This window comes from Thermobia domestica, chromosome 15, assembly GCF_964235325.1.
Source record: "Thermobia domestica chromosome 15, izTheDome1.hap1.1, whole genome shotgun sequence".
NCBI lineage: Eukaryota > Metazoa > Arthropoda > Insecta > Zygentoma > Lepismatidae > Thermobia > Thermobia domestica.
In genome coordinates, this window is record NC_137468.1 from 165,279,894 (window position 1) to 165,305,818 (window position 25,925).

The following is a 25,925-nucleotide window of genomic DNA, read 5'->3' on the forward strand; positions in this document are numbered from 1 at the left end:
AATAAACACGAAAGTTGACAAAAAATTGGTTTCTTATCTCTCTGGCCAGGCATTTCTGAAAGGTTAAAGAAAATAGGCAATGCCTTTGGAATTAATTTCTCGTAAAATCTGGTACCACTTTCGAAAGTTTCTCATCAACATACAAAAATAATTTTAAAGATGAATTGGTTTCAGGGATCTACAATATTTCGTGTGAATGTAATGAATCCTATATTGGTATGACTAAAGGAATATTTCAACCAAGGTTAAAGAATATATCAAGAAAGGGAGACCCCTCCCACTTCCGGTCTCTCAAATCATCTGCAAGATACAGGACATAACATAGAATGCACTACGTTTTCATACCTTATTCCAATAAGGCAGAAAGAAATGTTTTTGAGTCCATTTTCATCAGACCCAAAAGACCTAAACTCAGCTTAGATAAGGACATCCTAGATCACAGATGAAACAACTTCTCATCAACATCTCAAGAAAAACATAAAATTAATGGAAATATTTATTTATATTTTATTGCATTATTTATATTTTTGTCACGGATTGTTTCCAGTTTACACAACTTCACCGTTAAGATTCACAGTCTTATCAAGGACCTAAACAGAATCTCAATAAATGTTTTCTGAGGATATTTTACATTACTTCAAACATTGGATCTGGACACACTGCCTTCGCTTGGAGCTGAATCGTCAATTGAAAATTATTTCACAAATTCACACTTTGATTATAACAAAAATTTAAACTAGCTTTCAGAATAAATCTAATTGACAAACTACACAAGCTACAATAAGTGTTCAATTACGTTAGTCCAAAAATTCACTAAATTTGCGGAATGTTAAATCTGCCAGTGGAATTAGTGTTTACAACAGCCGAAAATGAATTGAGGAACATCCACATTGAACATAAATTAAAGACATATTGTGGAAGTCCGCTGTTAATGTAAATGGTATTTTTTATAAACATAGAGAATTGACGTAAAATACACAATTATTAATCATCATCATCATAGATATTCTGCCCTTATTGGCAGGTCATTTGCCGCAATTATTAAGGGTAATCAAAAATCAAAATTAAGTTACTGAATACCTTGCACTAATTGTTAATTAAAGAAAACAAGATTTACAATAGGAAATATACGACGGTGGTTGAGCATGGTCCGCTCCTGACCCATTTCTAGTGATAGTAAAGACTTGTAATTTTATACATAATATTGAGCATACTTTAGACTAATATCCACAAAGTTTCAAGACTTTACAACAATTTCTCTTTTTTTGTTACAGGCTGGTGATCAGTAAGAAGTGTAGCCACATTTGAAGAAATGGAAATATCAGAGGTCCGAGCAGTGATAAAATATTGACTCAAGAAAAATCTATCACCGAAGGACATGCAGATATGGTGGGAACTCTTGGAGATTCTAGCCCATATGACCTAGTGAAGAGATGATGCCATGAATTTTAAATGTGGTTGACTGACCTCTAAAGATGAGCCGCTGCAACGTGACCACATCAGAAATGATTACAAGAGTGCATGCCGTGATTTTAGTAGAACGGTGAGTGACTGTCTGCCATATAGCTGAGACATGTGGCATCTCAACTGGCAGTGTGCATTCCATTCTACATAAACATTTGTTAATGAAAAAAATCTCTGCACGTTGAGTGCCACCGATGCTGACGGCCCAGTAAAAAAGGACACGTTGTGTGACAAGTCAGAACCTGATATGGACCGGTTATACAGTAATAAAAATGGTGCTGATATTCCCTGAGAAAAAGAAACTATTCCGTTCTAGTAATAAACGCAGAGCACAAGGTGAGCCACTTTTCTTACCAAGTAGACTATTTTGTTTTCCTTGCCTCAAGACCAGTGCTTAAAGTGACATCAGATGAGGTGACGGTATGGAACAAATATGACCACTTAGAGCAGTAATTTAGACAGAACCCTAAATACCATCCTTACTACTGACATTTTTGCACAATTTTTTATGTGAAGAATACATAGAAAAAAGGGAGATACATCGAAATAGAGAGAAAGAGAGAGAGAGAGAGAGAGAGAGGTCTAATATAGTAAATGTTTTACTCCCCACTATCATCAGCCTAACAGAAATAAAATTTATAAAATAATTTTGTTTTTCTAATATTTTGTTTGAGCATATCGGCGATCTAAATTTGGAAGAACGAGGATGGTACGTTTACTAAAACATTGCATTTATAAAAGTAACCAAGTAAGTTCTGTCGCTTTTTGTGGAGGTCTATGTTCAATTCGCCGTCACACCGTGAGTTGAATGCGAATGGAGATAAGGCGAAGGTCAGCTGTTGGTGCGGGTATATCCAACATACTACCTGGTTGTGGCAGTTCAGTTACACCGTGAACTTGCGTAACGACACAGTGAACATGGATCTTCCCAGCGCTGTAGCTTAGATAGCAATAACACGAGTATATGGGCTCCCGTAGAAAAAGTTGTTTTTCTAATTCTTAAGCCCCCTCTTTTGATCTTTCTCTTATTCTTTATGGGCCCTCCAGCACAGCAAGGTCTTTGGGGTCGTTAGTTACGCCCCTGGGCCCGTTCCATACATGACAAATTAATGAAGGGGACAATATTGATAAACCTATAAAAGCCATAAGAATGAATATTATTTCTAGGGTCCCTCGTAGCAATTGAGGCGAACAGTGGCCAGACATGTGAGGAACTTGGATTATAACTCAGTGTGAGTGAAGAAACCATTCGGCAGAACCTCCATCAACTTGGGAAGCACTACTGGTTGGGTCGATGGGTCCCACATGATTTGAATCCGGGCCAGAAGGCAACGCGAGCAGACACCTGTGTTTCTTTGATGTCTCGACTGAGGAAGGAGCCATTTCTGGACAGAGTATTGACATGTGATGAGAAGTTGTCCTGTACGAAGCTCCACGGCACTTTCATCATTGCTTAGCATCCCATGAACCGGTTCCAAAGCAGCCGAAACCATCACTACGCCAGAAGGTCCTTCTGTGTGTTTGGTGGACTGCTTGCAACTTCGTGCATCGGGAACTGCTACCAGCCGGTCAGAACATCAATGCAACTTTGTATTGTCAGCAGTTGAGCCGTGTTCAAGAAAAACTCAACACTCTGGAGCCAGCACTTCAGAATTGCAAAGGGATTATCCTGTTACAGGACAACGCTAAGCCCCACGTGGCTAGGATGACCTGGGATACCATTCTACGCCTTGGATGGGAAAATGCTATTGCATCCGCTATAGTTTCATGATATTGCACCGTCCGATTATCTCCTGCTCCGTTCCTTGGATAATCACCTTAGAGGACGCAAAATGAACTTGATATCCTCTTCGCTTCACGGCCCACCAAATTCTACCGCGACGGAATCCATGGCCTTCCAGAACGTTGTAGAAGGTCGTCGATGCTGACAGGGACTATTTTTTATTTTCCAGCTACGTCTTAGATGACATATCGATGTTCGAAGGTGGTGGGTGAAAAAGCGAGAGAACTTTTTTGGTTAACTTCATACAATAACATAGTGATCCAACGTGGCTTTCAAGTCGATTAAAACAAACAAACAAAGAAAAAACATATATGCCCATAACTTTTTCGTCTCGTTTTTAAGGCTTTGTAGGCACTTTCGTCTCGTCTCTAGTATCTAGTTATTTAATGATTATTTCCAATCTCATTTCTATTTTCAAAAGCTTCATCTGGTCTCGTCTCGTCTCCTGATCAACACTAATTTTCTTATAGTTGTAAACACAGAAGTTCAGACATTGTGAAAAGAATAATTTTGAATTTAAAAAAAGTCAATGCCAGGGGTGGATCCATGTTAAACTTTTTTGTCGGGCGATACGGTAGTTGGAATTTTTGAAGGGGGATGTTTGCAATTGCTCGCACAAATGTTGAAAAATTCAAGAGAACAAATTCTGCTATTAAATAGAGTGATATGGAACTATTATTTCTTAGGAAGCAGCACAAACGAAATCTTTGACAGTACAAACATATTTGTTGACTCAATGTCAACGTCATGCTTATTTCTATGTGTAAAATCTGTTTTTTCCTAAGCGCAAATTGCAATTTAAATGTTATTTTTACCGGTATGCCATACCGGCCGATTTTCTAACTTTCGGATGCATAACCGGCTCATACCGGCTCACTTTAAGCACTGCTCAAGACACAAACAAATCAATAGCCTCGATAAAAGTAACATCAAAATAACGATGTTATTTTTTAATGGCTGAATTAAACTATAATATTAGCTTAAGGAGTTAGAGTAATTCTTTAGTAAGTTTTACATAAAATATATAGTAAGTAGAAGTTAATTTCGCAGATTACACTCGGTTCGATTCTATTCTCGACTGATGGATTCATATTTTTAATATAAGTTACAATAGTGGAAAGCCCCGTGAAACACAGGTAAAAGCTACTTAAAATGAGCATATACCTTTAATAATAATAAACGGTAACATTGTCATTTATCTTGAATGCATAGTTCTTTTTATACGCAACTCCTTATCCGTTATCACACTATGTTGTACACATTGCCATGTTAGTATAAGGACGAAACATGGCTGAGTATTTAAAATAACTACGCAGTCAACGTAAATAACAATTTTATTATGTATATTTTAATTTTTTATACCTTTACTGATTTTAGGCTCAACTTACACAGTCGTAGTCCTCTTCGTAAAATTTGACTCCAGGTGCCGTTGAATCTTCCTTCAGGTGAAGTTGGCCGGCCGTACATTTTCCCTCCTGCTTTTGCAACCGGGCTTGGGACCGGCTTAGGCGAGTTAAAAATGTACTGCAGACACCTCTGCAGTTTTCCTTAAAAATAAAACATACATTAACTAAACACTAAATAAAATAGAAGTCACAAAAGAATATTACATATATTTCATTTATGTGTTTTTATTCATAGAGTATGTGTTTGTTTGTGTTTCGACTCTTAAGTTGTTTTCGGTGCAACTGTAGACTAAACTTTGCAAAATGAATTCCGATTATTAAAGGACATTAACTATTCATTCCTGTTACTGAATTGGTTTCATTGATTAATGCTAAAAAAGTGAAATATTAATAAGGTACAAGATCGGAAAACTTAATAATAATTCATTAGCTCATGCCATCAGGTCTCATTGCTAGTACGATAAAACCATCATATTCTTTTGCAACATCTATTTTCCTTACAGACCTAATGTACTACACACTACGTATTATGTAATAATAATAATAATAATAATAATAATAATAATAATAATAATAATAATAATAATAATAATAATAATAATAATAATAATAATAATAATAATAATAATAATAATAAATAAATAAATAAATAAATAAATAAATAAATAAATAAGAACTGAAAACTCTAAGGCGACGACCGCGGAGATTTTTTTAGATTTAAAATTATGAAATATAACAGAGGTTTTCAATATATACACAGAGATCGGCGTATATTTTTAAGACTCTTTTCCTTACTTGGGAAATCCACCTTCAAATAAAGGTAAAAATGAAAATCCTATCCTTGCTTATATTTATGGTGTCTAATTATTTGAAAGGAAGGGACAAGCGTATGTCTAGATGGAGAGAAAATCGAAGACGTTAAGACATTCGCTTATTTACGAAGTCTATTATCCTCGGATGGAAGAAGTGAAAAAGACGTAAATTCAAAAATAGCGCAGGTTACACAAACATTCAATATAAAAAGAGGACTACTAACATTAAGAAATGTGTCGTTGGACGTTCGAAAACGATTTATTAAGACTCTGGTATGGAGCGTGACGCTTTACGAATCAGAAACGTGGACATTGGGAAAAGCTGAAATATCCAAGCTGGAAGCATTTGAAATGTGGTGTTGGTGCAGAATGCTATACATATAATGGATCGAAAGGAAAAGGAATGAAGACATACTAAAGGAAGCTAATGAAGGACGACAGATCTTGAAGATAATAGGAAAAAAAGAAACAGCATGCTTGGCCATTTTATTCGACACTCCGATTGGATTACCGTGTTGATAAAGGAAAAGGCAGAAGGAAAACCAAGAAGAGAAAGCCAAGGATAGAATATCTAGATGCCGTTACGAAGAGACCTTATCAAAGTATAAAACAGGTTTTTCAAAGGAGGGAAAAGTTTTAAAATTTCCATGTTGCCAACCAGCCTATGGTTAAGAACAAAAAGAAGAAGAATTACTTGGTACACACAGTGCAACCAATCGTCAACCCTCAATCGTTTATTAGCCATCTCCACTGGTTAGCGGCTAGAGTGCGCGCCTTTAGTATATGTGATCTCGAGTTCGATTCTCGGTGGGAGGGCTTTGAAATTTGATCGTTTTACGGAAATGTGTATTGCACCTTATAGGTCTACATCTCATATAGCCCCGGTGATCAAAATGGATGCTGAATCAACAAATCAACGGTTTAACTCAGTAATTACTAGAAAATGTGAGTTTAGGTTTATCTCGGATCACAAAGAACCTGGGTAATCGCTATTTATTATTATTATTATAATTATTATTAAACTTAATCTATTACCAGTCCCCTATATACTAGATAAATGCTATGATGATATCTTTCTTCTTTCTCATTCCTGGAAAAGCCACAAAACACAAACATGAAACAAGAATACCAAGATTATAGCAAAATAACACTTAACGAAACGTTTAGTTAGAATGTTTGCTAAACTACGAGTTTTAATTTTAGTTTTAACCAAATATTTTAACTATTGTACCTTCATAACTATTTGCTAAGCAGTGAGTTGTTGCACAAGTAATGCAGGATTTGGGGTACCTCAATGTAAAACATGACTGTGATCATAGTGATGTTATCTATATATACCGTGTTATATATCGTTCAACAGCTTATGTGTTACTTATTTTAGCTATACACCTCGTAGAAAGTATGGATTGTGTTTCCGTTTTGTGTATTGAAACCATTCCTGTCGAATCTACCTCCACGAATTTAAACTTCAGTGTAGCATACATAAATAACTGAGCAGCATGTCAGCTCTGTCATCGGTATTTCAGCCTGAAGATACAGTAAGTCTCGAACATTGGTTTAATGCTGGTTACAAAGTAAAGAACATCCAGACCCAGGGACAACGATGCGAGAAGTTGTACGGAATTTTCGTCGCATGGCATTGGAAAAATTATGAAATGTCTAAAAGATGGACACATTCGTAGTACAAGAATGTACAAAGAATCGAACAAATTGGTACTTTTAATTAAGAAAAACAAAAGACTGGAGGCTTTCTAAATATAGTTTGAAAAAGAGTAGAGAAACTTACCTAGGTTGAACGGGAAACGAATGAGAAAGTGTTAGAAATAGTGAAGGGAGAAAAGTACAATTTAGAGGTAGAGAAACTGGTTGGAACATTCGCTGAGAAGGCATTATATCATGAAGGACATAATAGAAACTAGAATGAAGTGGAAAACGGAGAGCGAAAGAGCCTACAGCTGATGGACGGTATTAAAGAGAAAATTCCTACGTCAAGACGAAGAGATTAGCTCAAGAACGTGATGCATGGAAGCTTTTTTATTGCAGCAAACTACCTGCAATAGTGGCAGAATATCTGATTATGAAATAAAATGAATGAAATATTTTTCAGTTTTACGTCCCACGGATGTGCCGGCGAGGCTAAAGGAGACTGTGATGATGAGAAATGGATGGAATGGTGGAATGAAGAAAGTGGGAGGAAACAGCAGAATCACACACGGTGTTTGTCTACCATGTGTGAGCTGGGATCGAACCAGGGACCCCTTGCACCAGAGGTGAACGCTCTACCACTGAATCTTGATTATGATGGTACACGCTGCTCCTGCACAATAAAACAGATTCGGTTTTAGAACGCGTTGAAGATCTTGTATGACATTTCGCGCAATAGCTAGATTGCGCTTCTGCTCCTAAACATTTTCTAAAACAACAGTTATACCCGAAGATCATGACAACTATGTAGTGATCTTTAAATGGAGTGAACTCCTCAATCCGCGCGAATCCATCACGATTGAAAATTATCAAGAAATTGACCAAATGCATCAAACTTTCAACGCTTATGGGCAGCATTGTTGAACATAAAGGGCTCAGTCATGTTAGTAACACTAGTGCCGTACAGATGATGTTACAGAACACTTATTAGGATACGAAACTCAACATATCGTCCAACATATTCGTCAGACCTCTCGCCCACTATCACCTTTTTCTAATTAATTTCGTTCAGTTTCATGTAAGTTATGGCCATCATTACCATAACCAAGATCCAAGATCCTGCGAACCAAGATCCTGCATTACTTTGCACCAATCTAATAGGAAATTAAAGAAGATTACAATACTTACGATATCAGTCATCAATAAATATACCTTTTAAATAGTTTCTTCCTATGAAGAACTCCAGAACAAACTGAAAAATTAGTCTCAGCAAAAAAGATTATTTATTTAAATAGCCAAGGAGTAAAGCAAGATTATTTGAAGAGAGAAACGGAACAAAATGAGACCTATAATACACAATATGTCAACTGAAAGTTTTACTGAACAAATAAACAGAATATATAATGACGAACACAGGCGGACTCTCAACATGCGGCGACAAACACCTTATGCAAACTGGGCAAACCCCAAAAGACTAGACTGAAGATACACAAAACACATTTCAACTTAATAATTATATATGTAGGCAATTGACGATGTTGTTAATACACCACAGATCAAAGGTAGAAGCCAGAGAATAGGTTTCCATTTGATAGCAAAAGAGCATTGTATAAAATTAATACAATGGATTAACAAGTGACAAAATCTACTAAACTAAATTCTTTTAAAAGTAGCATATAGGGAAATTATATTATCGTATTACTTAGATAATTTAAGCAATATGAATAAAACCACACTATTACTTATTATGTTGAAAACTTTCTACGTGAAACATTACTTTTATTACAACCTTATATATATATATACCCATAATGACCTCATCAATATTAGAAACCATCAAAATATAAACATAGTTGAAAAACTTGTACAATTTATCTTTCATCAAAACAACACATGTAACCTTATTTACTGATATGCAATATAAATGAAATTTGAATAACAAAATTACCTCTAAATTACCAGTCTGCTGAAACGAAATTAAAATTTAGTTAAACAAGCTTATTATATTATTCTTCAATAGGAAGAAAGAGAGAGAGAATATAATTTTTCGTAGAAAGCGATGAAGTACCTACTTATTTACCATCTAATCTTACTTTAAACACACACACACACTAACTTGTTAGTATTCTTTAGCAAACCACGTCATATACAATTTATCCCACTTACTATTTTTTTTTAAAAAAAATACATACTCTTTTACAACAACACGAAATAAAAAACAGCATATACCTGGAAATAACTGCGATTTGTTCTAATTTTACAACGCTATGAATGCAAAAAGCAAAATCCAGTTCATTCATTCATAAGACTACTTGTTTTAATACTAATTTTAAAAGTGCGCCAAACAACATTATACCAAATAACTCAATTTTACATTAACATATTTTTATATCTGCTCCAATGTTACTGGATACTTTTTTATTTACAAGCATTATGTGAATAATGTTGAAATTATAATTTCCTATTTTATTCCAAGTAACCGATTCTTACGATGACCTCTACATCTATCTATCTACCTACCTCTACACTACATCCTATTTTAGCCCGAGTGAACAATTCTTAGGATTTAAGACTGTCTCTGTATTTACCTACCTACCAACACACTTACAAACTATATTTATGGTATATCTTATTTTGGCCCTATGTCTATTTTTTCAACCTCTAGGTTAATAGTTTTGGAGTATCAAACGTAGAAACATCAAGGGTAACCGTAGAGCTCACCAGGTGTGATCTAATGCTGTAAATCGCTTTCTCGAGGCTTCAGCCACAATTTGTCATCGAATGAATGATCTCTACAGCGAGAACTTAATGAATGATAGTTGTGTGTACGAGGGCACAGAAAGTTTTAAAAGGGACGTACCAAGGTAAATGGCAATGGTAGTCACTGGCGGAAATCTGTGACGATGTGGTTGATTAAAGGCGTAGATTTTTGTCTTCTGAAATATCTGCTGTCTTCCCTGAAATTTCAAGATCAGATCTCTATGGCTCTTTGACTGTAATGCTTGAGTACAAGAAACTTTGTCCACTGTGAGTTCCAAATATTGATTACTGATCACCACAAGTCTCAGCAAATAGACTCGGCCTTGAAATTTTTGGAACGCTACGACGCGAAAGGATAGAGTTTCCTGAACAAAACTGCTACGAGAGACGAGATGTATGTGCAGTTCAAAATTATAGAGATGAAAGTCCATCCCAAAGCTAACAAAGGCTTATGGCGTCTATAGCTAAGTGATCAGAAAGAAATCTACTTTGTGGAGGGCATAAGGAACTCTTGCCAAGGTATGATAAATACTTTAATCACAACGGCAGCTATGTAGAAATAGCATAGGATTGCTCCTATGTGATATATCAGAGTGTGGTGTCTTGAGTTAGCAACATTAGGACAATGTTTAGCAAGTGAAAAATAAAGTGTTGTTCGAAGATTTATAAGTTTCTTAAGAGGAATATTTAAATTTGGAGCAAAGATATGTATCTTGGTTGGCATTGCCACAATTTTTAGTTGAGTATCAGCAAAGTTAAAAACAATACACTTTAGAAGTTGCGTCAAAATGATTCAGTGGATTATTCGTACCGGTTCTTCATAGCAAGTTAATGAATTTACAAATGTGCTGAGGATTCGTATATCAGTTGCAGGGCCCCATTGAACTGAGAAGAAATTTTGAATTCAGGTAAGGTGAACAAATAAAACAGATTTAAAAAGTAAACGACCCGTGATTCAGTGGGGAATCCATACTAGTTTTTATTTTTTATATCAAGTAAAGCAGTATTAACAAAGTAGCATTGTATAGATATATAGCTCACAGGCATCTTTACCTGACATGGAAATTTAAAGGCAGTAATTCAAGATTTATTAACACTATTTCTACAGTAGATCAGAATGTGTAGTTCCACAAGCAGTTGATGTCTTAAAGAAACGTGTACTGAGAATGACCAAAGTTGGTCGTTGAAACGTTTATGTCAACTTGTTAAATGACTACTGATAAATCGATTTATTTTTATTAATTTTTATATTCATGTTCTTATTTGTACTTTACTAGAGATTGAAAAAATAGCCCTTGTGTGTGCTTATATAGTAATAACACAACATCAACAAGTTACAAAACAAAATACAATATCTTATTAAGATATTGTTTACATCTTCGTAAGTACAATGTTTGTTTTCCTTTCCAACAGAAAGTTTATCACAGACTATCCTGCTTTGACAGCTTAATTACTCACTTCACAAAATTCACTGTTAAGGTACATTCAATATTTAAAAGCAGGAGTAAACATTTGAGTTAAGTACTAAACCATATTACTAATAACTAGTAAAGTTAACAAAGAAGTTAGTTAAACAAAAACATTGATATATACAAATTGAAAATATAAAATAAAAATATGAACGAACAAAACAACACATTTAAATATACAATTACGCAGTAGCGTAATCATATGAACATTTCATAATTATCTATTCATAGAACATACACAGATAAATATTTAGAATAAATTCTAACATGAAAATACGCACACATATATATATATCAAAATATTTTCAATGAAATTACAAAGATAATTGAAAACATGACATACAAATTATTTTGTCGCTTTTATGGATATTTCAAAAATATTACTCTTACGCTTACATTAAAAAATAAAAAAATACACTGTACTAAACTCATTCAATGCTTATGAACTAAACTTAGTTAAAACTACACTAATTATAACTATATTAATTACCTCTTACCTCTAGTGGGCCCTTCGCCCCAGGGATAGCTTCATCATATGAAGAGGTGCTATTCCTGGACACCCCCTTCGCCACGAGACACTGCACAACTATTATTAAGCAACAGCCAACAGATAGTAGTACAATTTCTAATTTTTAATAAGCAACAGCCAAAAGATAGTGCAATTTACTAATTTATCTTTTTTACGAAATAATATCTATCAAATTACTTTTTGATGTTATACTTTGAATATGAAACGTATGAATGCAAACTGGAGAATAAATTCTTTTTTGTTGTCCAAAGGAAATCACTATCTGGTTATTGGTTTTCTTTGTTTACTTCTAAATAACTGCACAAGCTGCCTCGCTGCAACAGATTTCTACTGAACAGAATTCAGTAGATATCATTTTGCACGTGTAGGCGTCCCACAGGAAGGGGATTTTATTTATTTAAAAAATATATAATAAATATGTACATTTATGTGCCACTGCTTGACAAAATTACTGTGTTAATGAAGAGAGTAAAAGTGTAACGTTGACTTCCAGGTTAACTGTTTATTATAGTATTTTGGATTTGTGAAAATTATGAAACGTAATGCATCATTGGTGCTATAGTAGTTAAGGCGCTCGAAAAATCAAGAGATTTTCAGACATTTGAAGACACTTTATGTATCAATATGAGTTAAGAGGGCGTATGAGAACTTATGCAACCACTTGAAGACAAAGAAATAGCTGAAATTAGACATGTAAAGATAACCAAAGCTATTAGAAGAAGGACGAAGATTATAATATTTTCTAGAAATTTTTTAGAAGAAAAAATCATACAAGTAGTACCACAGAATGAGAATGAGTGCATAATTTATCACTCAGGGTTGTAATGGAAGAGAATTGTTCCACTCAAATTTCACTGAGATTTGGCTTATCTTTCACATGACTGTTTAGAGAAAGAACTAATACAATATCACTTTAACTGAAGGAAACCCTGATCATGACGTCAGAACTGAAGGAAAAACTCTGTGAACTGAAGGAATTCTTTCAGTTCAGTCAGTTCTTCATGCGGTTATTTGGACTGAAGAACGATTATTTTGGACTGAACAAACCAACCGTCTTTTGTTATTATAACTGTGCTATTAACTGAAGGAAACACAAAGCTGTCTCAGTTCAGGTCCTTTCATCATGACAGCTAGTAAGAGAAAGGCATTATTGACTTTTATTGAAGGCTATCGTGCTCATCCCGAACTTTGGAACATGCATCATGTGCATTATGCGAATAGGTATAAAAGAGGGGAGGCATATGATGTGTTACTTACAAAATTAAAAGAGTTGGAACCTCAGGCAACACGCGACACTGTTATTAAAAAAAATAAATAAATAAATAAAAATAAACAACCTACGGTCGACATTTAGGGAGGATCTATGGAAAGTGAACGAATCCAAGAAATCTGGGACTGGAGGTGAGGAAGTGTACGTTCCAAAACTTTGGTACTTCAGGGATCTTAGAAGTGCACTCCATAGAACCTTCGATGAAACTGAAGGACTGAACTCGATTAACTGACGGTACTCCACACACTGTCAGTTTAATTCATCGTAGGATCGGTTAAGTAAGTTTCTAGCTCAGTTGGACTGATCAGTTAGAACTGATAGTGTATGGGCCCTATAACAGAAGTAATTCTGTCCCATTCAAACTAAATAATCGAATTCAGTGCTTCTGCATGTTTTTATGGTCCAAGATTTACGGTAGGGAAGGAAGTTCATAAAATTAATCTTTACTGACCGCACAACGACAACAAAAATCGTCTGAAGGTTGGCATGTTGCAACGGAATAACTAAACTTGTCTTCATTAAGCCTTATGTTAACTGTGCATACAAGAAACAGAAAAATACTAAAAGAATAGCATTTCTTTTGACTTTTACTTTCTTTTGATAAGCTATTCCTATTCATTTGAAAACTTTCTAGATTTTTGAAATTTGATAATGAAATTCACGGTTCCATGGTTAAGTGAGCACCCTGGTGAAATGTGTAACATAAGAAGGAGAAGAAATCTCAGCGAATGAAAATGATTAATTACGATTTTTAACATCTCTCTGATCGACGATTGATTGAAAATCAACATCCCTTTGCAGCATCTGGACAATATTAGACAGGCATCCGAACAACTACTCAGGGTCGAACCCGATATTAGGCGCAATCAAAGAACCACTCAACCACGAAATGGTACTGTAGACTATAAGAGTCACTTTTTTGTGAATTGCAGTCCTTTCCTCATGAAAAGTACTAAATCATACTTTAAGTTATGTTTCCACGGATTACAAAAGAAATAACTGAAACAAATGTAAGGCCAGTAGCCAACAAGGATATGTTCGCTTTTATTGAGAAGAACATTGTTAACTGAACCAAGTTCGAGTAATGAGCATAGGAATATGTGTAAGTAAGCTAAGCTCAATGATGCACTACAGATAGTGTGTGATTTTTCTTTTTTTATTTGGTTCTTTATATAATGTTTAAGTAGAGTCAAAAGATGCCTGACGAAAGGGAACTATTTCGTCCATTGTGCATAAAGTTTTGATCCGTTATGTTTCAGTAATTAATTTTATGTTTCTTTTTTCTTTATTTTATTTTGTTTATTCAATATTTATTTATATTATTATTATTATTTACAAATAAGTATTTTAGTTGAAAAATCCGTGAAGAAACATAACTATTTCACCTATTATTCATAAATCTTTTCTTGTGATGGTGATTCTGAAACTATTATTGCAAGAAAGGTTGCAATAGTTATTGGGACTTACCAGCTTTTCTGAAAGAATCTAGGAAATTTAACAAGTAATAAAAACAATTTTTAGTGTTATCAGAAACTATTTGTAAATGGCCTTTCTAGAAAATTCAAGCTGTTACATGCTTTTTGTAATTTTAGAAAAATTGTATGTACATTCTTTATATATATATATATATATAAAGAAAATTGTGTGCTGTCATGTTGGAGATTATTGAAAAAGCTACTGATTTACAGCTCAGAACTAACAATTCAATTTATTAAATGTAAACCAGATATATTATAACTCAGAACAATCGGTTGCTCTTTATTGGATAAATAATCATGGAGCTTGGGGAGTTCAAGAAATATGTCATTGGAATTTCGTAAACGATTTATTAAGACTCTGGTATGGAGCGTGGCGCTTTACGGATCAGAGAAGTGGACATTGAGAAAAGCTGAAATATCCAAGCTGGAAGCATTTGAAATGTGATGTTGGCGCAGAATGCTGCGGATATCATGGACCGAAAGGAAAAGAAATGAAGACGTACTAAAGGAAGCTAATGAAGGACGACAGATCATCAAGATAATAGGAAAAAGAAGAAACAGCATGCTTGGCCATATTATTCGGCACTCCGATTGGATCATCGTGCTAATAGAGGAAAAGGCAGAAGGAAAACCCGGAAGAGAAAGACCAAGGATAGATTATCTAAATGCTGCTACGAAGAAGAAACATTATCAAAGTATAAAATCCCAAGCGAGAGAAAAGCTTTAAAATTTACATGTTGCCCACCAACCTATGCTTGATGTGAACAAGAAGAAGATCATCCCAGAAAGAATGGAAGGTTAACTGGTAAACTCGGAGTGCCTGAAATATATTTAGCAGAGGAAGCTCCAATAAGAATTCACATTTTGGTATAAAGGAAGATCGTTTGAAATCATTGTGCAACTATTTTGATCGCACACGTTTGATTAATTTGAAGATTCAACTTGCATGTAAATTAGTCTCGATTAAAATTATTTTAAAGTTCAATTTTATTATTGTTTGGTCACGAAGTCGTCTTAGAGAAATATGTGAAGGTATTGCCGACATGAATGTTTTGTTTATAAAGTTACGTAAGAAAAATTGGATTCCCCGTGGAGTAAAGGCTAAACGTTCCATAACTGTCAAAGAGTATTAGATGTAAGTCTTTCCTCTTCTTCTTGATGCTAGATGGGGTAAATTGTGAGATTGATCTACATAAACAACAAAGAACTCGTGATAAATAAAAAATAGAAGGATGTTAATTTTGATACTTGGCAATATTGATGGTTCATGGAAAATGGAAACACTGTCATAGGGTGAAATAGCGGGAACACGGAAGGCAGTCTCAGCTTGTTTAATTTATTACAACAGCGTTTATTATGGTCTTTAATTAATTCTAAGTAATGGAATATACACCATGAAAATCGAAACAAAAGAAATTCACCAAAAATATGCCAATTAATTTTAGTAAGCATATTTTTTTAAGTTTGTCAAGCAGTGTAGAATGTAAAATTTGTCAAGATTTACGAAATATATGATTCACATCTATTCCAAGCGTAATGATTTCCATTTTTCAATTAATCTAATATTTATTTTATTACAACAAATACTTTAATTTTAAACTTTTTATTCTTTAATTAACTAATATTGATATGAAGTCTACACTATACTATATTTCTACAATCTAATCCTAATGCTTTTTGGAAATTAACCCTAGAGTACAATGATCATGAGAAAAGATGTATCCGTATTATGTACTCCAATCTACCATTCAAAGAGCGCCATAGAACACGTGGACATTCTCATGAAAGCTCTTTGCATAGCATAAGAATTTGACGATACGCACGGAATAGGAATAGAAATTTGAATAAAAGATAAATGGCTTTTAGGATGACCTACAAATACATTATAGTGAAGAAGCATGTGCAGCTTCAAGCATGACGGGAAGACATAATATCATGCGAAATACCAATTGATAAGGTCAATTATTTAGAAAAGAATCATATCTAGATGCCGTTATTTTGAGAAGGTGATTTGGAAGATATGCTACATACATTGATAGTGAAATCGATGTTTGAGAAAGAGGTCATAAAGAAAAAGAATGGTGTCAAGAGAAGGTTTATCAGTTTTCATAAAATGATGCCGATGTTACTGTCACACAGTAAAGTGTGTTCAATATAAATACGCACAAAACTTCTAGAGGACAGCACCTGTCTCGCGTGGTACATGAAATGCGGCAGACTTATCAGGACGATGAGCCAGTAGTGCACCAACAGATACAGGAACAAGTGGTGTTATCGTGACCTTGTTTGACGGTGAGAAGGGAATCAAAGGAAACCCTATTGTAGGAACGTTGTTGCGTTGATCTGGATTTGCTATCAATGCCCAGACGTACCTGGTACAGTGCATTAAGAATAGACTAACACCGTACATACGTGCAAATTATGAACCAGGGACATGTGTGTTCTGGCCTGATCTAGCGTCCGCGCATTACCCCAAAGTTGTGACTGAACATCTCAATCATAAGAAACTTAATTTGTAGCGAAACAAGATAACCCAGCTAATGTTCCAGAAATTCGACCCATCGAAAAATTTCTGGACAATTTTGAAGGCTGCTTTCAATGCTAAGAGATGATATACTACAAACCCGGATCAGCTCATTCCACGGATCCGTTACTGCCTGAAAAACATCGATCTATTTCTTAAACAAAACCTTGTAAGATCCACCAGATGTTGTATCGATAAAGTACGTTGTGAGGGATGAATTTTAGGAAAACGAAGTATAAATCTGCTTGTTTGTTTAAGTAAATTGAAGAAGAAATTTGCTCTCATTGTGCAATGCTTCACAAAGTGCATCTAGCACATTTCCGTTGGAATGTGTTTTCTAACTTTTAAAGGACATTATTCTGATACATTATCTTGATTGTTGTTGATCTCTGATATATTTGATGCTTTAAGCACGATGTCAACAAATAAAATATAACCTCTGAGAATTCTATTGAATGTATGCAAAGGCAGTTAATTTTTAGTTCTATGTAGGATTGTCAGAAATCCAGATGTGAAAAAGGAGCAAAATTGATGTTATGACGCTTAGCAAATTATTCATTTTCTCCTGACTTGTACTTAGGATTAATCATTTTTTTCTTTCTTTCTTTTTTCTACTTCGCTTGGAATCTATTTTACTTTTGTTTTCCTTTTGTTTCTCAGATTTCTGCATTACTCAATATATTTTCTATTTCTATATTATATACATGTTCTACGGTACTACTACACTACGTTTTACTTCTACACAACTATTCTACTTTAACACTACTTTCTACCTACTTCATATTTTTTTATTTTTTTTATTTTTTTATTTTTTTTTTATTTTTTTAAATTTTTCATTTTTTTTGCTTTTTATATTTTTTTATTTTTTATTTTTTTATTTTTTTTGTTATTTTTTACTGATTTCTATATTGAGTCTATAACAGTGCATATGTATTGTGTAAAGAAACAGTTGGAATATTTGTTATTACATGAAAATGATGTAAATGGCAAGGTAGAGCTTGCTCCTTTTAGGTTATCCTCAAACTGAGTGATGGCATTCTCAACTTTTTTGAAATTCGTAACCACCTTTAACTCTTAAAATAAATGAAACTCTTTTGGTAAGTGTAGCACCATCATGTGTAAATACATTGACCTGAATTTTTAACACTATGTACTAGATAATTTTATAGTCCTCTTTTGTATTTAAAATCTATAGTCGCTGAAATATTTAATGTGACTCAGAGTCAGTATGTTTCTCAGAAGTCACCTCAACACATTCAGGCACTTGTCCAATTGTGATAGTGTTTAAATCCCTCCACACAGAATTCGGGAGGTTGGTCTTTGAACCACTGTCGTATGGTGACCTTCATTTCATCATATGTAAAATGTCATCTCATCAAAACCTGTCACCTTAGCAGCTTTTTTAGCAGACCCAAAATGTGAAGGCCACAGAGTGACAGGGGGGATGGTTCAACATTTTTCATTTGAATCGATGGAACAAGTCCTGTACTACTGGAGCTATAGGAAACGTATATGGAAGTATTTGAAACTTTCTTTGATCTGAGGTCAAGCGCGATTTTCGTTTTCTTGGAGAACAAAAATGTAACAATAATCATTAAATACTGTTATAAACTCAATACAATATAAATTTCATGCAGAAATCTTTCTACTACAGTGATACCTTTGAATAACGGGCATTGATCGGACGTAACTATTTGTCTGTAAATGAAAGTTGACATTCAAGACATGTTCCAATTGTTGGGGGAGTAAAGCAGAAATTCGTTTTGTAAACAAATAGAAGTATCATTGAAGAGATGTGTTTATGTGGAGTTGCAGGGGAAGATACAAGTACCAAGGGAAACACAAGTAGTGATTTTTTCAGGGAAGAAAAGAAATTTCGTGTAGAATTCTTGGTCTTATAATTGGTTCTCCACCATAGAAAGTGTTGAAGGAGTAACGCCAGGAAGCAATTTAGTTTGGATAGGTGTACAGGAAAATGAAGAATGTTATGTGTAGTGGTTCACCAATTTATTGAGATTGAATTTGAAAGATGTTTTGTAGAAAAGAGAATTTCTGTTTACTTAGCGTGACCACGTTTTATTTTTAAATTGAAGGAAGCATTTTTTGTGCTGAATATATATAAACTGAGAACAAAGAGCTTACTAAAGCATTATGAGAAAATAACACTGCTGAGGCTCCTGTTCTATTATAATACAAACAGTTTTATAAAATCTGTCCGTATTATGGAGGTGTCCGTTATTGTGAGGTTTCACTGTATTAGATTCTACAAAACGACTTGTCGTTAAGAATTAGCAAAAGCTTACTATTGAATTTTGAGTAACTACAATTACTACATAGATTATATACACATATGTACATCATCCTTTGGTCTAATGGATGTAATCTTAAGAGGAAGTGGAATATTCTGAGGTAAAAAGATCGGTAGTTTAAATTTATTTTATAAACATAATACTTAACCCTTCTGCAAAATGACAACCTAAAGGATTGAAAAAGATGAATTAAAAGTCGCCGAGTTGAGAGTCCGTCAAATTACCCGAAATCATAACTGCAAACAAGTAATACAGAAAATTCGAGACACAGACGTCAAAGAGAAATATCGAAGACTTACAAATACATAATACAGATAAGGACATTAAAGCGAATTGATAAAACGAAAGATATATTATGTTTAGATATTCTTATCTTTTTACCTCAATTCCTATTTAGAGGAAGCACTCTCGCTCATCGTCACACCAAGGAATGCAGCAGCAGCAGGGGCAAAAATAAAACTTGAAGCAGCGGCCACACTGAGATTCATGGCGGAGATGGAGTAAGTTGGGAGGAAGATCCCTGTTTCCATGCTGTCTTTCCCACCTTCTTCTTCTTTCCTCTCGTTGATCTAAAATGAACAAAAATATAAAAATAATGAGGATTTGAATTATTATATTTTATACAATTTAAATAGCATAATTTCTAATTTCAGTTTTTGTACTTGGGTTCATCTGGGAACTATTAGTACTCATGGGGACTAATGATATTTAGAGGGAGGTTATATGTTGAATACAGTATTATATAATGTAGTCTAGAATACAGTAGGCTTTTCGCGTACGAAATGGGCCTAGTGTCTCAAGTCTCTGGGTATATAAGTCGCAGCGTGTCCGGCCTAAGGTCATTTCACAGTTGAAGCTAGTAGATGTATAAGTGATGGGATTCTTATACTTTCAAATATCTAGGATCAATATTAATAGACGGAAACCATATTCACGAAGAAATTAAATGTAGACTAAAACCAGGGAATTCGTACTTATTCAGCTCAAAATCTCTTGTCGTAGCGAATTCTGTCGAGGAATTTGAAGCTTAAAATATATAAAACGATAATCATGCCTGTTGTGCTGTATGGTCGCTTACTCTGAGGGAAGAACATATATTGAAAATATTTGAGGACAAGATCCTGAGACGAATATTCGGACCGAAGAGGAACGTGAAAGCGGAATGACGGAAACTTCATAACGAGGAACTACATAATTTATGCGCTTTACCAAACATTGTTAGGGTCATCAAATCTAAGAGGGTCAGGTGGACAGGTCATGTAGCCAGGCTGGAAGAAAGTAGGAACGCTTTCAAAGACTTGACTGGAAGATCAATCGGGAAACAACCATTAGGAAGACCTAGGCGCAGATAGGAGGGCAATATTAAAATGGATCTCGCAGAAATAGGAATACAAATCAGAAACTGGATCTAGTTGACTTGCGAACGCGGCATTGAACCTCCGGGTTCCAAGGCCATGAAGTTAGTTAGTTAGACGTAAGGTATTGCGCCGTGAAGATAAGTGAACTTCCCGCAAAACTGCGCTACATTTTCCAATTTTATTTCAGTAAAGGTGTAAATATTGCACAGACCTGTTAAGAAATTTGTGCTGTTTACGGGCAAGATAAGATAACAGTCACTTTCTTTGTGGAAATTTTTATATCCAAGATGCTCCTCACAGTAGGCATCCAATCACACAAAAAATAGGTGATATTCGGGCAAAAGTCGAGTAAGACCGACATATAAATAGTCATGGCTTCGCTAATGACCTAAACGTTCATAATCAAACTACCGTGTTCACTTGCGTAATAGTAGTACTTTTTTTTTTTTATTATTTTATTTTAAATGCGAAAATCCAACTGCGACTATTAAACGAGGAAAACTGCCATTTACTTATCGCTATGATCAAGACAATTTCGAATTTTGATACATACAACACATTGTGTCAACAAAAAAATGGAGGGTGGAAGAAGTAGGTTGCTTGATCTCTATTGACAAATGGGTCACGATGTTACGTGTCAGTAAACACGAAAAGTTCTTTTGCAATTTCGAAGGAAGTCACGTTCACCAAGAGAAAACTTAAATGATTAAAATATATTAATATAATTTGAAATAAATAAATATAGACAACTAGACTTGTTTGCCACAAAAAGTTGCAATGTACTGGACTAGGTATGAATTAGTTGCATTTCAGTTCAATGGATAACATCAGTAATCAGTGCTATAAGATGGTTTCACCGTGTAACCAAGTAAACATTTGTATACTGGTACATAAAAGATTAACTCATAAAGATTAATGATCATAACTCTTATGGTGATAACACTAATTTGTACAGATTAAAATATGAAAATAACTTACACCAATTGTCGCACGGGTCCACTCCAAAGCCCAAACAAGCCGAAAACGGGGCGACAACGCATCTAGCTGCACAACTGATGACGCAACAGAGTCTACTTCGCCAAGATACAGGGTACGGATACGGCGGCTCCTGTAAAAATATGTTCTGTGAATAAATCTATAGTATCAATCTTTCAAATATACAAATAATGAATATACAAACAATATATATATGAGTCACAATTTACCTGAACTGGGTGTTCTCTCAAATTATCATCATCGACTTCTCGCGGTGACCTCTCGGTGCCCTCTTGTCGCTGTTTTCTCGGTCTTGGTTCCTGTCGCCGTTCGTGCTATAATAAAATAGAAATTTAATGAGAATAGAGAAGCATTATTTATTATTCTTGAAATTTCATATAGAAAACTATATATAATGATAATTCTAAGCTACTTGCGTTTCGAAAAAAAAAATCAGTATCAGTGATGTCATTCAGCTAGTTCGCACTGATTCGCCCGAACTGGTTGTTAAAATCACCTCTCCACCTAATAGAGGAGCACTTATGAAAAAGAAAAAATTAGTATTGTTCTTGAGAATCTAATATATTTATTTTCCTTTCCTTTCCAGCTTTCAAAGAGATGATTAACACCACATTAAATAATTTTCAAGTGTTTGTAGATAGTCAAGGTTTTCCTAAAGCAGAAATTCATCAAATCATCAAGGAGGCAAGAAAAATAATTAAAGTTATTGCTGAGAGTTAAGGCATTCAGTTTAATAAACAACGTAACTACAGATAAAAGAAACTCCCTCCTTGCTGAAACTCGTATCTCACCTCTGAGAATAACTTCTTGTAGGAAAGCCTTTAGAAGAATGGGATGCAACGCACTGGTAAAAACGTGGTTACACCAAGGGTATTATACACGTGCCAATTGTTGGGTTAAAAAGAAAGCAACATCCGAGTATTCTAAACATCGACTTTAATTCTAGGCTTATCTCAACACCGGCGAGTTTTGCAAACTAAATATTAAAATAAGCATTTGCATGACTTCAATCTAATACTGTTATTAGTATCCTTGAAATCAATCAATCAATAAATAAATAAATAATAAATCAGTTTACCTCCTTGATCTCCTCCACGAAAACTTCTTTGACCATCGTCTCACGATCCATCTGCGAGGTCCCAGGAGGAGAGGTGGGATGACTTCGTTCCTCAGTTGGTGGTGGAGTGGTCCGTTTTCGTGTTGCTTCCACCTACGAAATATAAATCAAGTTATTTTAGTTCCAGTCCAAATCTGTTTCATCAATGACTCATCTTACTTGTAACAATACCCCTGTACTTTTATTTCCTACGTAATATCTCTAGTTGCATATAAACATCATTAACAGCTAGGAATTCAGCAGTATATGCGTAAACAGTGCTGTGTCAACAATAAGTACAATCTCCTACTTCAAGTGAATTTTGCCACATGTGTAGTACCATTTCTTCCAGCATATTAAAAACAGTCATTTATTATTGGTAAAGAACGACACATTTCTTAGCGCCACAAAAGTTAGTATCTTCCTTTTTTTCGATTTTCCCAAAAACTAAGCATAAGAATTTAGCTTAAAGCATATTATTTCGTTCATTTCCAAGGGATCTATCGATTTATGTATGTCTTATCCATCGGCGCAAATCTGTCTTCAACATTGGAGGGGGGGGGGGACGGGTAATACCGTTCCTTTTTTAAGCGATGTTCAAAATAGTTATGAAGTAGAAAAATAATGCTGTGGAGGATCAAGGGAGCACAAGTGTCTTCAACATTGGGAGGCGGGCAATTTGAGGCTTATTCTGGAAGGGTGGGGTGGGGGGAGACAGAGACTCATATTACGGTAGATGAATCTGATTTCCGAGGTGAACCTGTTGTATATTATACAGCAAGGAACATCAATTTAATCTCTCTTTCCTTTGTAGCAGTCGGACACAAATAATATCATATTTCTTCTTTTCACCCCCAAAAATACACATTTCAAATCGGATTATTGGGAGGACATTCCCTCCAACTCCAAGATTGAGGGGATTTGCGCCAATGCCTTATTTTTGGACAATATATTAGTTAAATAAAAATAAAAAAATTAAGAGTTCATGATAATTTCGGGCTATATCTCATTAAGAATCTATGTCTTAATGAAAAGCTTAATGAAAGGTTACTTTAACGTTTTACCTCAATAAGCTCTCGTACAGGATAAATTATTTAAGTTTATAAATTAATTATTTTTTCCCTCCATTTTCTCAAAAACTACGCATGACCTTTTACAGTCGCACATATCATTTTGTTCTATCGATTGGTGTATTTCTCATCTGTGAACATTTTTTTTTTTCATTGAACGCTAAGAGTATTCTAGAATTGGGTTAAGGTACAATTGATTAGTGGATTTCGCTTTATTTCTGTAATAGAAGATCGAACTATAAGTATGGATGACAATTTCACTTCTTCCTATTTAGAGGTAGCAGCGAAGGAAAAAAAACTGAGTTAAAGTATATCCTAACCAACTATTAAATTAAACTCCGGAATGCGTCTAAATACCAGTTGTCAATACCGAAATTTTCAATGGGAACCTCCATTTTCTTCAGAAGCTTATTTATTTACATAAACACACATTGCTCTTTTCAATCACATTTTATGGTTTCCATCACATAATTAAAAGAAATATATATTTCAGATATGGTTAAGCTTACATCTAACATTACATAGCTTGTAGCAAATATGGTAATTCATAATACATAAATGTTTCTGTTTCAATTAATTATTGGGGTTTCATCTGTATTGTGATTTTTTTCTTTTTACCTGTGGAGTTATGCTTGCTGGTAATATGGTGAAAAATAAAAATAAAACCAATTAGTTCAGTAAATAGTTTGTATTAACTAATAAAGCTCAGCTGATAACATCATTTTCCCTGATAGCTCGAAATAATATACATGATTTGTTTCAAACTTTTCAATCTGCAAAGAATATTTGGGTCGTGGTTCTCTTGATGCAATGATCCATTATACGCTGAAGAAGATGGCGGCTTGTATTGAATTTTTCGGCATTAACGAATAGTTAGAACTGTGAGCGTCAGTTTAGTTTCTTCAGAAGTTATATCTTAATATCTTCACACTCGCAATTTATACCTTTTGTCAGAATTTTTACACTTAGCGTTAGTACAAATAGAAAAAAAAATAAATTTATAAATTTCATAAATATAAATAAATAAAAAATAAAATAAATAAGAAACTACTGATTATAAATTAATTTCTATTTTATTGTCTTACCGTTCCGCTTTGTCTCCGCCGGAAGATTAAGCTTCTTATCCTTTGGAATCTAGATAAACTAAGATAAAAAAGAAATTAGAATTCGTGTGAACATAAATTCAATTTAGTGCACTAACAAATAATAAAATAAATTAATTTATTGTAAATAATTTCAATTAAGTTTTTGAGTCTTATTAAGTCCATTAATATAATTCTCGGGTCTCTAACAAGCTGGGCATGAGAAATACTACGGTCGCTAAAAGTGCATAACCCACAACAATTTTCAGAATAATATATATGAATAAATAAGACTTTGAAGTATTACCTGGAACGGGGAGGCGGTCGAACAACTGGTCCATACACACGCCTCCTCTCTTCATCCTTAGGCCTCCTCTCTTCATCACTAGCTTCTTCCTCTCTGTGGCTGCCATTAGAGTGTGATCCTTCCTCTTCTTCCACTTGCACTTCAACCTCAGCTTCACCTGGTTGACCCCCTACTTCTGGAAGTGCAATTGCTGGGGTTCCCCACCTCTGGAACTGGAGGATTCGCCACAAGCAATATACACTTCTGAAGAAGTTAGTCATAGGATAGTCTTCTCGAGGAATGCCACTGAGATCGTAATCGGGCAAGTCCACGATTTGCCATGGCATTCCAATTCGAATCCTCTCAGAACTTATTAGGTAAGATAAGGACACTCCAAGGACCGAAGTCTCTGGAGTGGTCATTATCAACAAAATCTTGAGACCGCTGACACGCTGGGCCTCAGACATATTAATAATGGCAAAGATGGTGTATGATGAATAGCCATATAACATTCTCAGCCATGGTACAGACACTGGCTGCGAATGCAATGACATGACTGAGGTCGAAATGTCAAGTATAGAACAGAAGC

The 25,925-nt window shown here is 34.6% G+C and overlaps 1 protein-coding gene across 2 annotated transcripts; it reads right to left on the minus strand.

Moving 5' to 3' along the window:
* Positions 1-13,237: 13,237 nt before the first annotated feature.
* On the minus strand, positions 13,238-25,920 carry LOC145671340 (uncharacterized). Of its 2 annotated transcripts, none has more exons than XM_081740362.1 (6): positions 25,358-25,920; positions 25,054-25,111; positions 22,881-23,012; positions 22,012-22,116; positions 21,785-21,914; positions 13,238-20,017 (listed from the first exon to the last, which is right to left on the minus strand). In XM_081740362.1, the coding sequence occupies exons 1-6, from the start codon at positions 25,888-25,890 to the stop codon at positions 19,842-19,844; spliced, it is 1,134 nt and encodes a 377-aa protein (XP_081596488.1). In that variant the 5' UTR covers positions 25,891-25,920; the 3' UTR covers positions 13,238-19,841. The 2 variants fall into 2 exon arrangements, with proteins under 2 accessions (XP_081596488.1, XP_081596486.1); XM_081740360.1 differs by having other exon boundaries at positions 21,785-21,929.
* Between the last annotated feature and the right edge of the window lie 5 nt (positions 25,921-25,925).

Coding starts and splice junctions, on each gene's coding strand:
- LOC145671340 (XM_081740360.1), bottom strand. CDS start 25,890: ATGTCATTGCATTCGCAGCCAGTGTCTGTACCATGGCTGAGAATGTTA. Junction 23,013..25,053: donor GGCGGAGACAAAGCGGAACG/GTAAGACAATAA, acceptor TATATTTCGTAG/GTGGAAGCAACACGAAAACG. Junction 21,930..22,011: donor TGAGAGAACACCCAGTTCAG/GTAAATTGTGAC, acceptor ATTTATTCACAG/AACATATTTTTACAGGAGCC.